Raw genomic sequence first — 17,462 nt, 5'->3', positions numbered from 1 at the left:
CTACTTTTAACATTTGGATTTTTCGTTCGTGTTTATGAACATTCCTTGGACATAAACATCCGGCTCATCTTGTTTCCGCTCATGTGTGATAGCGCTTGATAGATTTTTTTTTGTACGACCTTCATACCACCGCATAGAAAATCGGTCGTTCGTATGCGAAACGACAAAATTTTTCACTGTTGTTCAACCGGATTTTGTCGTTCACAATATCGTTATCGGTTAAAACATCCTGCTCATCAACGAAGAGAAAATCGTTCGATCAGTGGTTCCGCCAACTTTTTCAGACGATTTTCTTATCGTGTGTACTGGGCATAAGGCTGGCCATACACTATACAATTTTCTGCACAATTTCTATGCATTTTCATTCAGATTTACCTTCGGTTATATAGTGCATGGGCCTGCCTAATTGGATACAATTGAAAGTGTTGTTTAGGTTGGACCTCATGAAAATTGTACATGAAAATTGCATAATGCAGGGCTTAAAATTTCAAGTCCTGAGCTACTAGTCAGGCCTTAAGAGTTACTCGCCACCAACAAACACACCTGTACACACACACACACACACACATGTACACACACGCACAGAGACAGGTGTATACACGCACGCACGTACAGACACTCATGCACACAGATACATGTGCATACACAGAAATACACACACACAGACACATGTACACACACAGACACATGTACATACACGTACATACACACACAGACACACATCTACATGTACACACACATGTACAGACACGCAAACACATGTACAGATACACACACACACACACACACACACACACATCCCCTATAAAAAGTTGCAGTACTTCACTGTTCACTCACAGAGCCGGGTACTGCACTCTAGGGGGAGGCAGAGAGCACAGCACACACTCCTTGCTTTGCTTTCACTGGGCTCAGCTATTGAGCAGTCTGACGGCTCCCAGTGCCAATGACAGATCCGGCCTGAGCTCCAAGCCTACTCAGCAAGACGGCCCTGGGGGACACACTCGCCCCCACCATAATTCCACTCGCCATTGGCGAGCAGGCGAGTGGAAATTTCAAGGCCTGGTATAATGTATGGCCAGCCTAAGGCTCCATGCACACTAGCATTTTTTTAAGCTCCTAGAAGCTAAATCGTGTTATCCTACGTGTCCATGCACATTATTTTAGGCTAGCAGCGTTTTTCAAGCTTCAGGGTTTAGGAACAGAAAAAATTGTTTTTGGAAGCGGTTTTCTGGCAGAAAAAAAAACGCTACTAAACAGCTTTTTTCTAGCTCTTTTCTTTCCCTACATGTACTGTAAAAACGTTAATCAAATGCTAATGCTCTTAAATTCTACTAAGAAAGGCTATGACAAGCGTTTTGTATCCAGCCTTCCAGTGTTTTTCTGAGCTTTAAAAAATACAAAAAACTCTAGTGTGCATGGAGCCTTAAATGTTTGACTTCCTCTTCTTTTCTTGACTTGGTAGAAGGTCTAACCTTTCCCCACTCTGTCCAAAAAAGATACTTTCATTGAATGTCCAGGTTCTTGTATAAGGTTAGGTGGGACTTTAACCAATTCCCCGCCGCCCTATAGCAGAACTACTGCTGCAGGGCTACGCAAAATCACGTGTATATACGTGATTTAGCATTTTCGGGTAGAGGGCAGGCGCGCTGACCTACCCGCGCTGCCATTGGCGGCTACAGCTGTCGATAATCAGTTCCTGGCCGGAGATTCCCCGCCGGCACCCAGCGATCGCCAAGGCACAGTTAAAGGGGAGAGGTCTGTGTGTAAATAACACAGATTTCTCCCCTGTCAGCATGAAAAGGCTGCTTTGTATTGTTCTGCACCGCAGAGACATACAAAGCAGCTTGTCTCTATATTAAAAAAAAACACACACAGCACATAATGTAAAACACAAAACAGCACACAGAAAAACAGCACACAGTTAACCCTTTGATCGCCCACATGTTAACCCCTTCCTGCCCAGTGCCATTAGTACAGTGTCAGTGCTTTTTTGTATTAGCACTGATCACTGTATTGGTGTCACTGGGGATGTCCTGGAAGGATATCTACCACTGGAAAATATCTCATCAGTCCATTCAAGGACAAAAGCTGTTTTAGCCTAATCTTCAGTTAGGCTAAAATTAAGGTGAGCTAGTCCATTTGCTGCTGCTGTTTTATCAGCGTTTTCATCACGAAGTGGACACAATCTTGGATTTATTATGTGAGTTTTTTCACTTTATTTTTTGTGAATTTTGTACAATTTGATAAATTTATTATATATTTTAGTTTTTTCAATCACATGTGTTTTAGATACATAGTATACACATTTACTATAGATACATAGTATACACATTTACTACTAGTATATGATGATATTTATTTATTTAGTGGAGTGTGGCACATATTAATTTATCTTTTAGGTATATGCACTATTACAGGTGAAACTCAAAAAATTAGAATATTGTGCAAAAGTTCATTTATTTCAGTAATGCAAATTAAAAGGTGAAACTAATATATGAGACTCATTACATGCAAAGCAAGATAGTCCAAGCCATGATTTGTCATCATTGTGATGATTATGACTTACAGCTCATGAAAACCCCAAATCCACAATCTCAGAAAATGAGAATATTGTGAAAAGGTGGAATATTCTCGGCTCAAAGTGTCCCACTCTAATCAGCTAATTAAGCCATAACACCTGCAAAGGGTTCCTGAGCCTTTAAATGGTCTCTTAGTCTGGTTCAGTAGGAATCACAATCATGGGAAAGACTGCTGACCTGACAGTTGTGCATAACTGGGGAAAGGAGGGAAAGCCTCAAAAGGCAATTGCAGAAGAAGTTGGATGTTCCCAAAGTGCTGTATCAAAGCACATTAATAGAAAGTTATGTGGAAGGGAAAAGTGTGGAAGAAAAAGGTGCACAAGCAGCAGGGATGACCGCAGCCTGGAGAGGATTGTCAGGAAAAGGCCATTCAAAAGTGTTGGGGACTTTCACAAGGAGTGGACTGAGGCTGGAGTCAGTGCATCAAGAGCCACCACACACAGACGGATCCTGGATATGGGCTTCAAATGTCGTATTCCTTTTGTCAAGCCGCTTCTGAACAACAAACAACGTCAGAAGCGTCTTACCTGGGCTAAAGAAAAACAGACCTTGTCTGTTGCTCAGTGGTCCAAAGTCCTCTTTTCTGATGAGAGCAACTTTTGCATCTCATTTGGAAACTAACGACCCCGAGTATGGAGGAAGAATGGAGAGGCACAAGGACCCAGAGTATGGAGGAAGAATGGAGAGGCACAAGGACCCAGAGTATGGAGGAAGAATGGAGAGGCCCAAGGACCCAGAGTATGGAGGAAGAATGGAGAGGACCAAGGACCCCGGGTATGGAGGAAGAATGGAGAGGCACACACTGCAAGATGCTTGAAGTCCAGTGTGAAGTTTCCACAGTCTGTGTTGATTTGGGGATCCATGTCATCTGCTGGTGTTGGTCCACTGTGCTTTATTAAGTCCAGGGTCAACGCAGCCGTCTACCAGGAGATTTTGGAGCACTTCATGCTTCCTTCCGCAGACGAGCTTTATGGGGATGCTGACTTCATTTTCCAGCAGGACTTGGCACCGCCCACACTGCCAAAAGCACCAAAACCTGGTTCAATGACTGTGGGATTACTGTGCTTGATTGGCCAGCAAACTCGTCTGACCTGAACCCCATAGAGAATCTATGGGGCATATCCAAGAGAAAGATGAGAGACATGAGACCGAACAATGCAGAAGAGCTGAAGGCCGCTATTGAAGCATCCTGGTCTTCCATAACACCTCAGCAGTGCCACAGGCTGATAGCTTCCATGCCACGCCGCATTAAGGCAGTAATTGCTGCAAAAGGGGCCCAAACCAAGTACTGAGTACATATGCATGCTTCTACTTTTCAGAGGTCCGATATTGTTCTATGTACAATCCTTGTTTTATTGATTGCATGGAATATTCTCATTTTCTGAGATTGTGGATTTGGGGTTTTCATGAGCTGTAAGCCATAATCATCACAATGATGACAAATCACGGCTTGAACTATCTTGCTTTGCATGTAATGAGTCTCATATATTAGTTTCACCTTTTAAGTTGCATTACTGAAATAAATGAACTTTTGCACGATATATTAATTTTTCGAGTTTCACCTGTATATGAGTAAGTGTTCAGTGTCCGTGAACCACGTGTGTGTTAATTTAACAGAATTGATTAATTATTGAGGCACCTTAATATTCACCATAGTAGCTCGCAAGCACTTTCACATTTTTAATGTCAGTGGCAGTTAGTCCCCCCCCCCCCCCAGTGTCAGAATGCCCACCGCAGTCCTGCTATAAGTCGCTGGTCGCTGCCATTATTAGCATACAAAAAAAAAATTCCAGTATATATACCGCCATTTGCACATGCTATAACTTTCACGGAAACAAAATAATTTACATGCATTGGGATTTTTTTTGTAGCAGGATACAATTTGACCTAAATTTATGACGAACTCTGATTTTTTTTTTTTTTTTTTTTCTTTAATTATTTTACTGGATATGTTTTATAGCAGAAAGTCAAAAATAGTTTTTGTTTTTTTGGTTTTTTTTCAGTATTGTAGGTCTGTTTTTGCTTAAAAAATGCAGAGGCAATCAAATACCACCAAAAGAAAGCTCCATTTGTGTGGAAAAAAAAAAAAACTACCTACATTTCATTTGGGTGTAGTATTGCATGACCGCGCAATTGTCAGTTAAAATAACGCAGAGCCGTATCGCAAAAAATGGCCTGGTCAGGAAGGGGGGTAAATCCTCTGGAGGGCAAGTGGTATGTACTGTATGTGAATGTGTATTTACATGGCTGAACTGTTATTTATAACCCCTTATAGGACTGCTCCGTGCCTTCTGACACTGTGTACAAAGTCTATAGTTACACAGAACTTCCACTGACTACGTTTCCATTATGGTCCTAACATTTTTTTCAGAGCAGTTACTGCTTTTGCTTCTGAGATTTTCTGCTCCTCAAATTGTTTACAAAGTTCTCTTCCACATTATAATTCATACAAAAGTTCTGTTTCAAGGATTGGTAGGCATTGGTTTGATATATCTTTTGAAGGCTATTTTCTCTGTTCATGCTTGGGTTTCGGTGCTTGCACATGTGCCCCAAAGCCATGATGAGGGGCACACGCTCTGTTTTAGATTTATATTATGAGTGAAATTGAAGTCGACAAAACGCCTAAATCTCCAAAATTGGTAGAAAGAGTGCTTGGAGCTGTGGTGAGTATACAAAGCCAGAAGTTGACTCACCAGACTATTGACCTTCAGGAAATTTTACCACCTTCAGGAAATTTTACCCCCTTCATGACCAGGACATTTTTTTGCTATTCAGCACTGCGCTACTGGCAATTGCTCGGTCATGCAACTCTGTAAGCAAATGAAATTTTGAAAACGACTAAAGAAATTTAGGCAAAATGTAGCCTGCTACATTTATTTGGTATTTGTGTGAAAGTTACAGGGCGGTGTTCTTCAAACTGCGGCCTTTGGGGCACTATTTCTCCCACTGATACGATGCGCTATTCTTCCCATTGCCCAACGGATAAAATTCAAAACATTAACAATAACGTATAAAACCATTTATAACTCTGCCCCAAATTACATCACCGATCTTGTCTCTAAATATCAACCGTACTCTCCGCTTCTCGCAAGACCTCCTATTCTCTAGCTCCCTTGTCTCCTCCTCCCATGCTCATCTCCAGGACTTCTCTAGAGCTTCCCCCATCCTCTTGAACTCTCTACCCCAATTTATCAGGCTATCGCCTACTCTGCTCACTTTTAGGCGATCTCTGAAAACCTATCTCTTCAGGGAGTCTATCCTGCCCTCCGCTAATAATGGAATCTTCTACTCTTCCAACCAGTCCATCCCCCACAGTTACCTTTTGTACCACTAGCCCCTCCCTCCTAGATTGTAAGCTCCCGGGATCAGGGCCCTCCTTTCCCTCTTGTATTGAACTGTATTGTTGCTGTATTGTCTCCCGTTATATTGTAAAGTGCTGAGCAAACTGTTGGCGCTTTATTATTATTATTATTATTATACAGTATTTATAAAGCGCCAATGGTTCGCTCAGCGCTGTACATTACAAAGGGGGACAGAACATGTGACAGAACAATACCAATACAATGCAAAACATGAGGGGATCGAGGGCCCTGCTCTTTGGAGCTTACAATCTAGGATATAAATCCTGTATAATAATAATAATTATTCCAACTGATATCAACAATGGGGCAACCATTTCTCCTACTGACGCCAACAATGGAGCACTATTCCTCCCAATGATACCATGTGGTGCCTATGTGGCGATGTTTACTGATGCCAGGAAAATTTCAACACTCACTGGTCGCGACAATAAACTTGCCCTTTGTTTAGAAAGTGTTGTGACCACCCCCGTTATAGCGTCTACAAACCTATGGTGTATATATAAATTTGAAAATGGATCAGTCCTGATGTACTGACGGCCCATCTCGTTTCTTGAGGCTATAAAAAGCTAGGACAGTAAGAGTACCCTCCAAGTGACCCCATTTTGGAAAGTAGAAAGTCCAAAGTATTTAGTAAGAGGCATGAAGAGTTGAAATTTTGTCACAATTTTTGGGAAAATGAAGAAATAAAATTTTTGTGGGTTTTTCACAATTTCTTTTTCTTTTTCACATACTGTCACCAGTGCAGTACATCTTGATCAGCAACACTGACTGGTGACCGTGTTTAAAAAGAAATAAAGAAAAAATCAATTTTTTAAACATTTATTTTTTTTATTTTTTATTTTTTTAACATTTTTATTTCTTTTTGCATATTATCATCATAGTATTTCACCATAGTGACAATGTACTGCTCCAGGGTTGGGGTGGGGAGGGGGGGGGTGATCACGGATTTTTTTTTTTTTTTTTGCACCATTGTTGCTTATAATAGTGAGGATCACTAATATAAACAATAGTTTTAACTGTAATAAATGGCTTTCATCATCATAGCTTGCCTACTATTATGTTGCGATTGGCTACAGCTAATCACATGGTACAGGGTGCTGTGATTGGCCCAGGTACCATGTGATAGCTGCGTGCAAATGCCATGTACTTCCATTTAATCATTTGATCACTATGATTGGTCATAGGGATTACATGATACCCCGTGCGCTGTACTGAGCACCATGATCCGCTGTGTCCACATGATCACTCCGCTGCATGCCCCAGGGGCGCGCCAGTGCGCATGTGCTGAACGATGTAACAGTATGTCGCTTAGCCTGCAGCTGCCGCAATAAATATAATGTGGGTGGGCAATGAACACTCTGAAATGTTTTCATTGTCTTAACTAGGTATCCATTTAGTAATATTCTCTGTGTTGTTTGCCTTGCTTCTAATAATGTCACATGTTGTGGCTGCAGTTTGTAGGGTTTTGGCTGATCGATTCCCCTATGTCCATGTATTCATTGACCTAGCTTGTTCCGAAGCACAGGCAACTTCTTGTTCTGGCTCACACAGCATCCAGTGCATGTCTTGCCATTTCCTCTGTGTTGCATAACAAATGTGTGAGCGCTAATGTGATGAAAACACATCTGTTCCAGCATAATGATCTCTCTGTCTGATTGCTCTGCCTGTTTCTGTGTCTGATCAATTTACTCTGCAACTTTCACCCGCAGAGCACTAAACTGTGAGACCCGGGGATTGTGGGATATGTAGTTTCTTCACAGGAAGAGTCAGTCCTTCGACTACAAACGGAGGTCTTGCATTAACCTGTGCAGTTCTATGCTGCATGCCTCATGTTTCAAACAAAAAGAAACCTCTACTATAGACTGTGTGTACAGGGCAACCAATGACACCATGAAACTGCATAAGGTATGTGGGTCCACCACAGGATTCACTACCTAGTTGCCAACATCCCGGAGGTATAGAACAAGAAATTTTCTCCAATATATTGAGACTTTTTAGACAACATACGCAATACCTCCCTCCTAGATTGTAAGCTCCCAGGATCAGGCCCTCAAATCCCTCTTGTATTGAACTGTATTGTTGCTGTATTGTCTCCCGTTATATTGTAAAGTGCTGAGCAAACTATTGGCGCCATATAAATCCTGTATAATAATATCTATAGAACAATTGATTTTATTACAAAAAGTTAAAAGATCAACATATTGTACAAACCGCTAAAATCAACATATAAAGGCGGTAACAGAAAAACACGCTGACTTGCTGTGAAAGTATAATCTACATCTTCAATTTGGTCAAGAGAGGAAAGAAAGGCGAGTTAACTGCAGCTGGGAAATCCAACGCGTTTCTTTCCTCAGGGCTAAGCTGAAGAAAAGGAATGGCCAAAAAGCATTCTATAGAATACAATAAACAGTAATATGATTTTGCAGTTCTATAATTTGAAACAATGGGGTTAAAGACGTATATCTATGTTACATACCATCCAATTCCATTTAATAAATTTAATCGGCAAAGTTGCAAAAGAGAGAAAATTCTCCTATTAATGTGTCCACCACCAACATCTCATGGCATCCCAGGCTAGGTGTAAGCAGATCGTGGGAAGAACAGGGGAAACCCTCAGAATTCTCACACTGGGATCGCCCCAAAAAAACCAATGGAACTAGATCAAAGACTATGTTGCCAAGGGAACATCTATAGAGAGTGAGAAAATGATTCACTAAAAAGTATATATTTCGTCAGAGAGAGGTTTGCATTAAATTACATATATCAACCTCTTGGCGCCAGCTGAACTCAAATGTACACCCTCCCGGCGTGTGGGCCTAGACGCTGAGCGGCTAAACATTTGCGTTCTATTTTTTTAAAAAAACGTGTTTTTAGGGTCATGTGACCGCCTTGATTCGCTGTCACGGTGGTCACATGGTCGGGAAAGGTACCGAACGAAAGAGGAGATCAGGACCTTTCCCGTTCATGTGACCACCGTGACAGCGAATCAAGGTGGTCACATGACCTTAAAACCCTGCCCCGGCTTCTGGAACCCTTAAAAGACCGGGAGGCACCAGTGCCAAGGGGTTAATACCGGTCTGTGAGGGTACATACTGTATATGGGGAGGGAAAAAAAGGAAGTCCATTTATGTATATTTATATTACTTTATAAATGTTCCCCATAAGAATCATTTATCTCTCTTTATAGATGTTCCCTTGGCAACACAGTCTTTGATCCAGTTCCATTGTTTTTTTTGGGGTGACCCCAATGTGAGAATTCTGAGGGTTTCCCCTGTTCTCCCCATGATCTGCTTACACCTAGCCTGGGTTGCCATGAGATGTTGGCGGCAGACACATTAATAGGAGAATTTTCTATCTTTTGAAATTTTGGCGATTCAGTTTTTTAAAAGGAATTGGATGCATTAGGCTCCATTTTCATGTTTCAGCAATAGGCCTACTCAGGGGCAGACTGACAACTCATGGGGCCCCTGTGTCCTTGCCAAACTCAAAAAAGCCTATGAAAAAGGTACCAGGGGCATGTCATGGGGCCCCCTACTGATCCCGGGCCCTTGGGCAGTGCCCGAGTTTCCAAATGGTCAGTCCGCCCCTGGGCCTACTAATTCAGCAATAACTTCATTACTTGAAAACATATTATGCCATGAGCCCAATAGTGATCACTGTTGAAACATAAAAATCGTACAGACTGCAACATTTTTGCTAATGCAACAAATAAACAGAGATTCGTAATGTATGTTCCTGTGGAATGCGATGTGTGTCACAAATAGGATGATCCATATTTGGGACATTTCACAGAAATATCACAATTTGTGTAACATCTAACTGAAAAGATTACATATATTTTGGGTGCTTAGAATAGACGCAAAAGTGTGCAAGTAGCTGCTGTCTGGTCCAAGGATATGTCTTGGGATCTTGAATCTAATCCCTTCCTCAGTAACATAGATATACGGCTTTAACCCCATTGTTTCAAATTCTAGAACTGCAGAATCTTATTACTGTTGTATTCTATAGAATGCTTTTTGGCCATTCCTTTTCTTCAGCTTACCCCTCAGGAAAGACTTGGTTCTGAAACGCGTTGGGTTTCCCAACTGAAGTTACCTCGCCTTTCTCTCCTCTTTTGACCGACTTGAAGAGGGAGATTATATCTTCACAGCAAGTCAGCGTGTTTCTCTGTTACTGCCTTTTATATGTTGATTTTAGCGGTTTTTACAATATGTTGATCTAATAGTGTTTTACTTTTTGCAATAATATCAGTTTGTTTATATAGATTTGTGTATGTTGCCTGAAAAGTCCCAATACATTCTTGGGGAAAATGTATTGTTCCATGAAACTACATGATCAATGCACAGTCTCTGCAGGTGAAAACACATGGTGCAGGTAGGATGGTTTTTTAATGTCTTTAAATGAAAACTCTGGGTGGACTGATGTTCATTCTGAAGGGTTCTGGTCTTTGAAAACTGAATGCCAATCTTACAGCTGCACTAAACTATATCTGAGCATCACATACTGAAAATGCTATTTGATTTATTTTTATTATTCAAAGCAGACTCAGCCATCCATTCATGCCTCCATGCTTTATTTTGTTAAATAATTTTTTTTAAACTGACCTCCAAAGATTTCTAGCCATGGCCATCTTGAGCAAGGGCAGATGATCCATGTAGCATTTACTTCCTGGCATACATCTGCCCTTAACTCAAGCATGTAGGCAGGGGAATGTGTTTAGCTGAGATAGCTCCTCCTCCAGATGAAAGGAAAAAGACGATCGTGAGGACACCTGGGATATACGACCTAGGCCAGAAACCAGGTAAAAAAAAACCCAAAATGTTTAAAACAAGTATATATAGAATACCTTCCTAACTATTTACTAGCAGCATAAGGAATAAAAATAGTTCATGTTGGTTAACCGCTTCCCCGCCACCCTATAGAAGATATACTGCTACACGGCGGCACCTGTGCGCAAAATCACATGTGTATATATAAGTGATCCTGCATTACCAGGTAGGGGGCGTGCGCGAGCCCTACCATTGCCTCCATTGGCGGCCTCGTATGTCAATCACCAGGTCCTGGTCGGTGATTACCGACAATCACCGACAGGGACTAAGACTGTTTTGTTTACAAACAGTCCTCCTCCCTGTTGGCTCGGGCACACTGCTCTGGATGGCTGTGCACAGTACAGCCATCCAGAGTAGTGTGCTTACAGTGAAGCCCGCCCCCTAGTAAAACTTCCTACACACAGTTAACCCTTTGATTGCCCCTCACATTAACCCCTTCCTGCCCAGTGCCATTAGTACAGTGTCAGTGCTTTTTATTAGAACTGATCACTGTATTGGTGCCACTGGGGATGTCCGTGATATCAAGTTAGTTCCCCCCCCCCCCCCCCCCGTGTCAGAATGTCCGCCGCAGTGCGGTTAAAAATCACTGCTCGCCACCATTACTAGTAGGAAAAATAAAAAGAATTCCAGTATCTATACCGCCATCTATAAACGCTGTAACTTTCACGTAAACCAATTAATTTACACGTATAGGCAATTTTGTTTTAGCAAAGACATAGAGCAGAATACATTTTGGCCTAAATTTATGACAAAATTTTATTTTTTTTTTACTGGATATGTTTAATAGCAAATGTCCAAAATATTGTGTTTTCCTCAAAATTGTCTTTTTTTTTTTTTTTTTTTTTTTTGCGCTAGAAGCAAAAAAAAAAAAGACCAAGTGCACAGGCCTTCTTTTATAAAATGTAATGCATAAGCCCAGATCGGCTATGACTGGGAGAGTGACGATCGCTGTGACATTACAATTGGTGTTCAGTTGGCATAACTGTATCTTGATATCACACAATAAGACGTTAATATGGTTCTACATGCATTTTTGTAACACTGGCCTCCTCTGTAGTTATCGTTCAAAAATCTCTTGATAGTCAGATAGTCAAAAAGTGGTTTTCTGTGGAAAACGACATCATTGTTTGCCCCCATGTTAAAACAATGCACCCATTTGGAAGCATCTATTTCGGGAGAATAATATAACTTTTTTTTCCCTCACACAGGTTACTTTCACCAAGCGGAAATTTGGGTTAATGAAGAAAGCCTACGAGTTGAGCGTACTCTGCGACTGTGAAATTGCACTGATTATTTTCAATGGCTCCAACAAACTGTTTCAGTATGCGAGCACCGACATGGACAAAGTCCTTCTAAAGTATACAGAGTACAACGAACCACACGAGAGCAGAACCAACTCCGACATTGTGGAGGTAACTGTCCTCTTATTCTACTTGTGTTAAAGTATAACTAAAGGCAAAACTTTTTTTTGGTTTTGGATAGAGTGCAAAAGAATCAGAAGAACTTGTCCGCTTTTATTGCTGTCTGTGCCCCCATTATGGAGATTTACCCTCTCTATTTGACCTGCTTACCCTTATGAGTGAAAGTAAAAGAAAATCACAAATTTTGGGTTGTCCCCACAAAAGTAATAGAGGGGAAATCATTCAACAGGGACACTAGTTTTGGTGACATGGGGGGTCCCCAAGGAATTCCCTTAATTTGCAGGGATTTCCTCTCACTTCCTGTTTGGCTATGGGACAGAAAGTAAAGGGAAATCTCTGCAATAGGACACATGATGAACAAAAATCTGACGGGTTATACTCCCTTACTCTATTCAAAATGAGAAAGTTTTTTGCCTACTTTAATGAACAGACATCAAAAAGGTGTCTGGAGGATGATTGGGGACGATTGTGGTTGATTTTGTGGACTATGTAGGACTTTTCCAATGTTTACTTCTCTTATTTGACACGGCAGAGCAAGCCAATATAATGGTCTGTAGTTCTTCAGAAAATCAAAAATTCAATCTAAAGACAAATGTGGCAAAGAATACTTTGTTTAGCGAGGTGGGAGAAGGGTCAAGGTCATGGTTTATTCACTCAAAACGGAGTAACCATCTATAGAACAACCAGTTATATATCAATGTGTTGTTTCCATGGAAGTTTCTGAGTTATCTCTTCAAAAAAACCACAACCTTCCAAAATCTTCAGGCATATCAAATGATCTAGTCCTCAAAAACATGTAAATGCTCAGCTGGGATACAAATTCCCTGGTGAACTTAACCTTTCGATCCTCTATTCTCTATACTGGGGGTCTCCAAACTTTATAAAGTTTATAAACGAAGGGCCAGTTTACAGACTGGTTGTGGGTTTAGTAACACTTTAAAAGAGAAGTATAAGGGGGGGGGTTCCCCAATATACTTACCAAGTGGATGAAGCATCAGTCCGCTTTGGCTAGGCTCCGGTTGAGGCTAGGCTCTGGTTGTCTCGGACACTTTTCATTCCCCACCAATGTGCACAGCACCCCAGAGGACTGACTAGTCTCTACTCTCTGCACTGGAGAGGAGGTGATGTCACCAGAGGGAAAAGGTAGAGGGACAGGGGAGCAGTGGTGGAATACAGGGGTGCTTGGTGATGGGGAGATGCCATGTCAAACTGCCTGGGGTACTGTGTTCTTCATAGGCCTGACAGCAAAACACGGTTTACTTGTAAGCCTCCAGCGAGGCTTTGCCAACTGAGCCCTACCAGCGGACCTGATAATCCCTGCCTCTATGAGCCAGTGCATACGGTCCTGAAATGTCGGAAGGTTGCCCCCCCCGTATACTGGGGGAGCATTATATCCATCTTTTGTATTACTAAATGGGACAGCCGGTCCAAGTAGGAATACCTGTCTTTGTAGCCCTATGCCATATCCCCTAATCTATTGGGTAGAACAAGGAGGAGGTGTGGAAAGACCTGGATGTTTACACACTTCATGAGACCTGTGGTGTGCCCTTGTGATCCGTGCCTTGGTGGTTTCCATTGTGTCTATTGGGTATAATGAGGAGGGTGTGAAATTACCTGGATGTTTACACACTTCATGTGACCTGTGGTGTGCCCTTGTGATCCTTGCCTGGGGGGGTTTCAATTGGTCTATTGGGTATAATGAGGAGGAAGTGTGAAAATACCTGGATGTTTACACACATGTGACCTGTGGTGTGCCCTTGTGATCCGTGCCTGCGGGGTTTCCATTGTGTCTATTGGGTATAATAAGGAGGAGGTGTAAAATTACCTGGATGTTTACACACTTCATGTGACCTGTGGTGTGCCCTTGTGACCCGTGCCTGGGGAGGGTTTCATTGGTCTATTGGGTATAATGAGGAGGAGGTGTGAAACGACCTGCATGTTTACACACTTCATGTGACCTGTGGTGTGCTCTTGTGATCTGTGCCTGGGGGGTTTCCATTGTGTCTATTGGGTATAATGAGGAGGAGGAGTGAAATTACCTGGATGTTTACACACTTCATGTGACCTGTGGTGTGCCCTTGTGATCCGTGCCTGGGGGGTTTCCATTACGTCTGGGTTCAGTCGGTCTTCCAACCATTTGAGGCGGCAGCATTTTGAAGTACCATGTCTTTTAAATGGGTTGAAAACTCAATATTTGTTCTGCACTTTCATGTATTATGATGTCACCTGTATGCATTCCCTGAAGAAGCAGTGAAGTCACTCCGAAACGCGTTGGATCATATAGAAACTATCTCTGTAATCATATGTATGGATGGTGATGTTACAACAATTTTAGTGGCTAGTCAAACAAACATAGTCATACTGGGTATTCTTATCATGCAATTAATACTTTGGTGATGCTGTACTATGACTTTGGATGATGTATTGTATGTCTACATGTTAAAATAATTTTTTGACACAATAAAAAGCTTGTACTTTTTATAAAACGTTTTAAGGTATATTTATGCCTTCAAAGTCCCAAGTCCTATAGGGAGTCTTTTCCCTTTATTTATACTGTACCTTACCTCAGTCCTCCCTCTCTGCCCTCAACACTTCTCCGACATGCCCATCCTTCACTTATCCCTGCCCTGGCATCCCCCTATGCACTACCTGCCCCTGCATGGATGCATGCCCACCATCACTGCCCTGGCATCCCCCTATGCACTGCCTGCCCTTGCATCCATGCATGCCCACCATCACTGCCCTGGCATCCCCCTATGCACTACCTGCCCCTGCATCGATGCATGCCCACCATCACTGCCCTGGCATCCCCCTATGCACTACCTGCATCAATGCATGCCCACCATCACTGCCCTGCATCCCCCTATGCACTACCTGCCCCTGCATCGATGCATGCCCACCATCACTGCCCTGGCGTCCCCCTATGCACTACCTGCATCGATGCATGCCCACCATCACTGCCCTGGCGTCCCCCTATGCACTACCTGCCCCTGCATCGATGCATGCCCACCATCACTGCCCTGGCATCCCCCTATGCACTACCTGCATCGATGCATGCCCACCATCACTGCCCTGGCATCCCCCTATGCACTACCTGCATCAATGCATGCCCACCATCACTGCCCTGACATCCCCCTATGCACTACCTGCCCCTGCATCGATGCATGCCCACCATCACTGCCCTGGCATCCCCCTATGCACTACCTGCATCGATGCATGCCCACCATCACTGCCCTGGCGTCCCCCTGTGCACTACCTGCATCGATGCATGCCCACCGCCTTTTTACCAATGTGTACTTCTCTGCTGTGCCCCATTGTAGGCACACCCTTCCGGATTCAGTGAACAGACACACTTTTGCTAGTTTATATTTAAACCATATTGAAAGAAGTTTTGCTTTATGATGGTCTTGGGTACGTAGGGTGCCACTTATAAAAACATATCTCTTCGTGTAAACTTGTCATATTTTACTATATATCATTCTGCAGAGGAATGTTCTGGTCATATACCTTTTTTATGGTTTCGAAATATTTTTGTAGCTGAAATATAGGTCTGTCTTTACAATTGGCATACTAATTACCCAAGCCTCTAAGGTTCATTAAATTCAGCTGCAATGGTGCTATAAAGTTATAGACTGGTGGAGAGATAGGCGTGCCTAGGATTACTTTTCTTCTAAGAGGTAAATCAGAATTCCCTTTTCGCCTCTGTGCCAGCATTGGAGGAATGCTTTCCTCTTGATACATTGAGGCACACAAACAGGAGTATTTCTTCAGTGAGGTGGTGGGACTGAAAAGTTTGACTTTGGAGGCTCATATTGTTTTGTCTTCAATGGGAGTGTATCCCCCGAAGTGTGGGAACGTGAATTTACATGTCTATGGTTTTGGAATGGATGCATTGCATGGTTGAGGGCTATGTAGTGGACTCACCCCTCACTTTACAGTTATGCAACAGCAGGAGGGCCACCAGTTTGACACCTCTGCTCAAGGGTGTCCAATCTAAGGTCCCTAACTCACATTCATACATACACATACTAGGGACAATTTAGACAGGATCCAATTAACCTACCAGCATGTCTTTGGAGAGTGGGAGGAAACTGGAGTACCCGGTGGAAACACGCACAGGGAGAACATGGCATGTGGTGTCATGGTTGGGATTTAAACCCAACGACCCTAGTACTGCCAGGCGGAGGTGCTAACCATTTAGCCACTGTGCTGCCCATTTGAGAAATCTAGGCATTTAAAGCCAAGTCCATTATACTGGGCCAGCTTGCTACACTTAAAGTATCAGACATGTGTGGTTTGTTTTGTTCAGTATCGAAATCCGCACAAAAGTTTTGTTTTTTAGAGATTTAGATGTATCCAAATTTCTGAATCACAATAGTAACTAATTTCAACAAATCTGAAATAAATTAGAAAGAAATGAATTATCGGAATTTGAAATGGAAACATGTTGCCATAAATACAGTAAGGTATAAAAGTGAAATATGAGGATGATACCTAATTGGGCTGCTAGCATAGAATAGAAAAAAGAAGAGAAAAGAACAGAATACAGAATCAAATAGAAAAATATAGAATAGAAAATAAAGGAATAGAATAAAATAGACAAAAACCATAGACCAGTAAATTCACATCCCCACGCTTCAGTGGATATACTCCCAATGAGGACAAAACAATATGAGCCTCTAAGTCAGGGGTGTCGAATTGGCGGCCCTCCAGCTGTTGCAAAACTGCAACTCCCGTCATGCCTCTGCCCTTGGGAGTCATGCTTGTAACTGTCAATCTTGCAATGCCTCATGGGATGTGTAGTTTGGCAAAAGCTGGAGGGCCGCCAGCTTGACACCCATGGCCTTGAGGGTTAGGGACTGATGTGAATGTACAATATATATGTAAAGCGCTGTGTAAATTGACGGCGCTATATAAGTACCTGAAATAAATAAATGGAATGCATATGAAACTATTGGAAGGTTTAATCCTCTAGCATTTGCCAAAAGACTGAAATATTAGCTTTTGAAAATTTTCATTGGTTGATCAATGTGTGAACCACAATAGCCCGACGTGGTGGTAGACTACGGATATGCAGACATACAATCCTTCTTTTTTTTTTTTTTTTTTTTGTTTTTTTTTGTTCCCCCTTCCCGTCTTTCAGGACAGCACCTCAAGAGACCTCAGCTCCTCCCCACCTTAGGAAACTCCTCCACCCAAAATAAAGAGACGGCCTCTCCCCTGCGACCTCAGTTATGGTGTTTCCTCCAGCGGGGAGACGCAGATTGTGGA

General features: G+C 42.4%; 1 protein-coding gene across 8 annotated transcripts in view; it reads left to right on the top strand.

The window, feature by feature from the left end:
- Positions 1-17,462, top strand: part of MEF2A (myocyte enhancer factor 2A) — a 302,264-nt gene that overhangs the window by 155,734 nt on the left and 129,068 nt on the right. For all 8 annotated transcript variants that reach the window (XM_089655538.1, XM_089655541.1, XM_089655542.1 and 5 more), the window contains exon 3: positions 11,979-12,182. In XM_089655538.1, coding sequence (XP_089511664.1) covers positions 11,979-12,182 — 204 coding nt within the window. The remainder of the gene's footprint in view (positions 1-11,978; positions 12,183-17,462) is intronic.

This window comes from Staurois parvus, unplaced genomic scaffold (genome assembly GCF_062004578.1).
Source record: "Staurois parvus isolate SC_StPar_1 unplaced genomic scaffold, SC_StPar_1.0 ptg000845l, whole genome shotgun sequence".
NCBI classification, from domain to species: domain Eukaryota; kingdom Metazoa; phylum Chordata; class Amphibia; order Anura; family Ranidae; genus Staurois; species Staurois parvus.
This window is presented reverse-complemented; position numbering and strand designations above follow the sequence as displayed.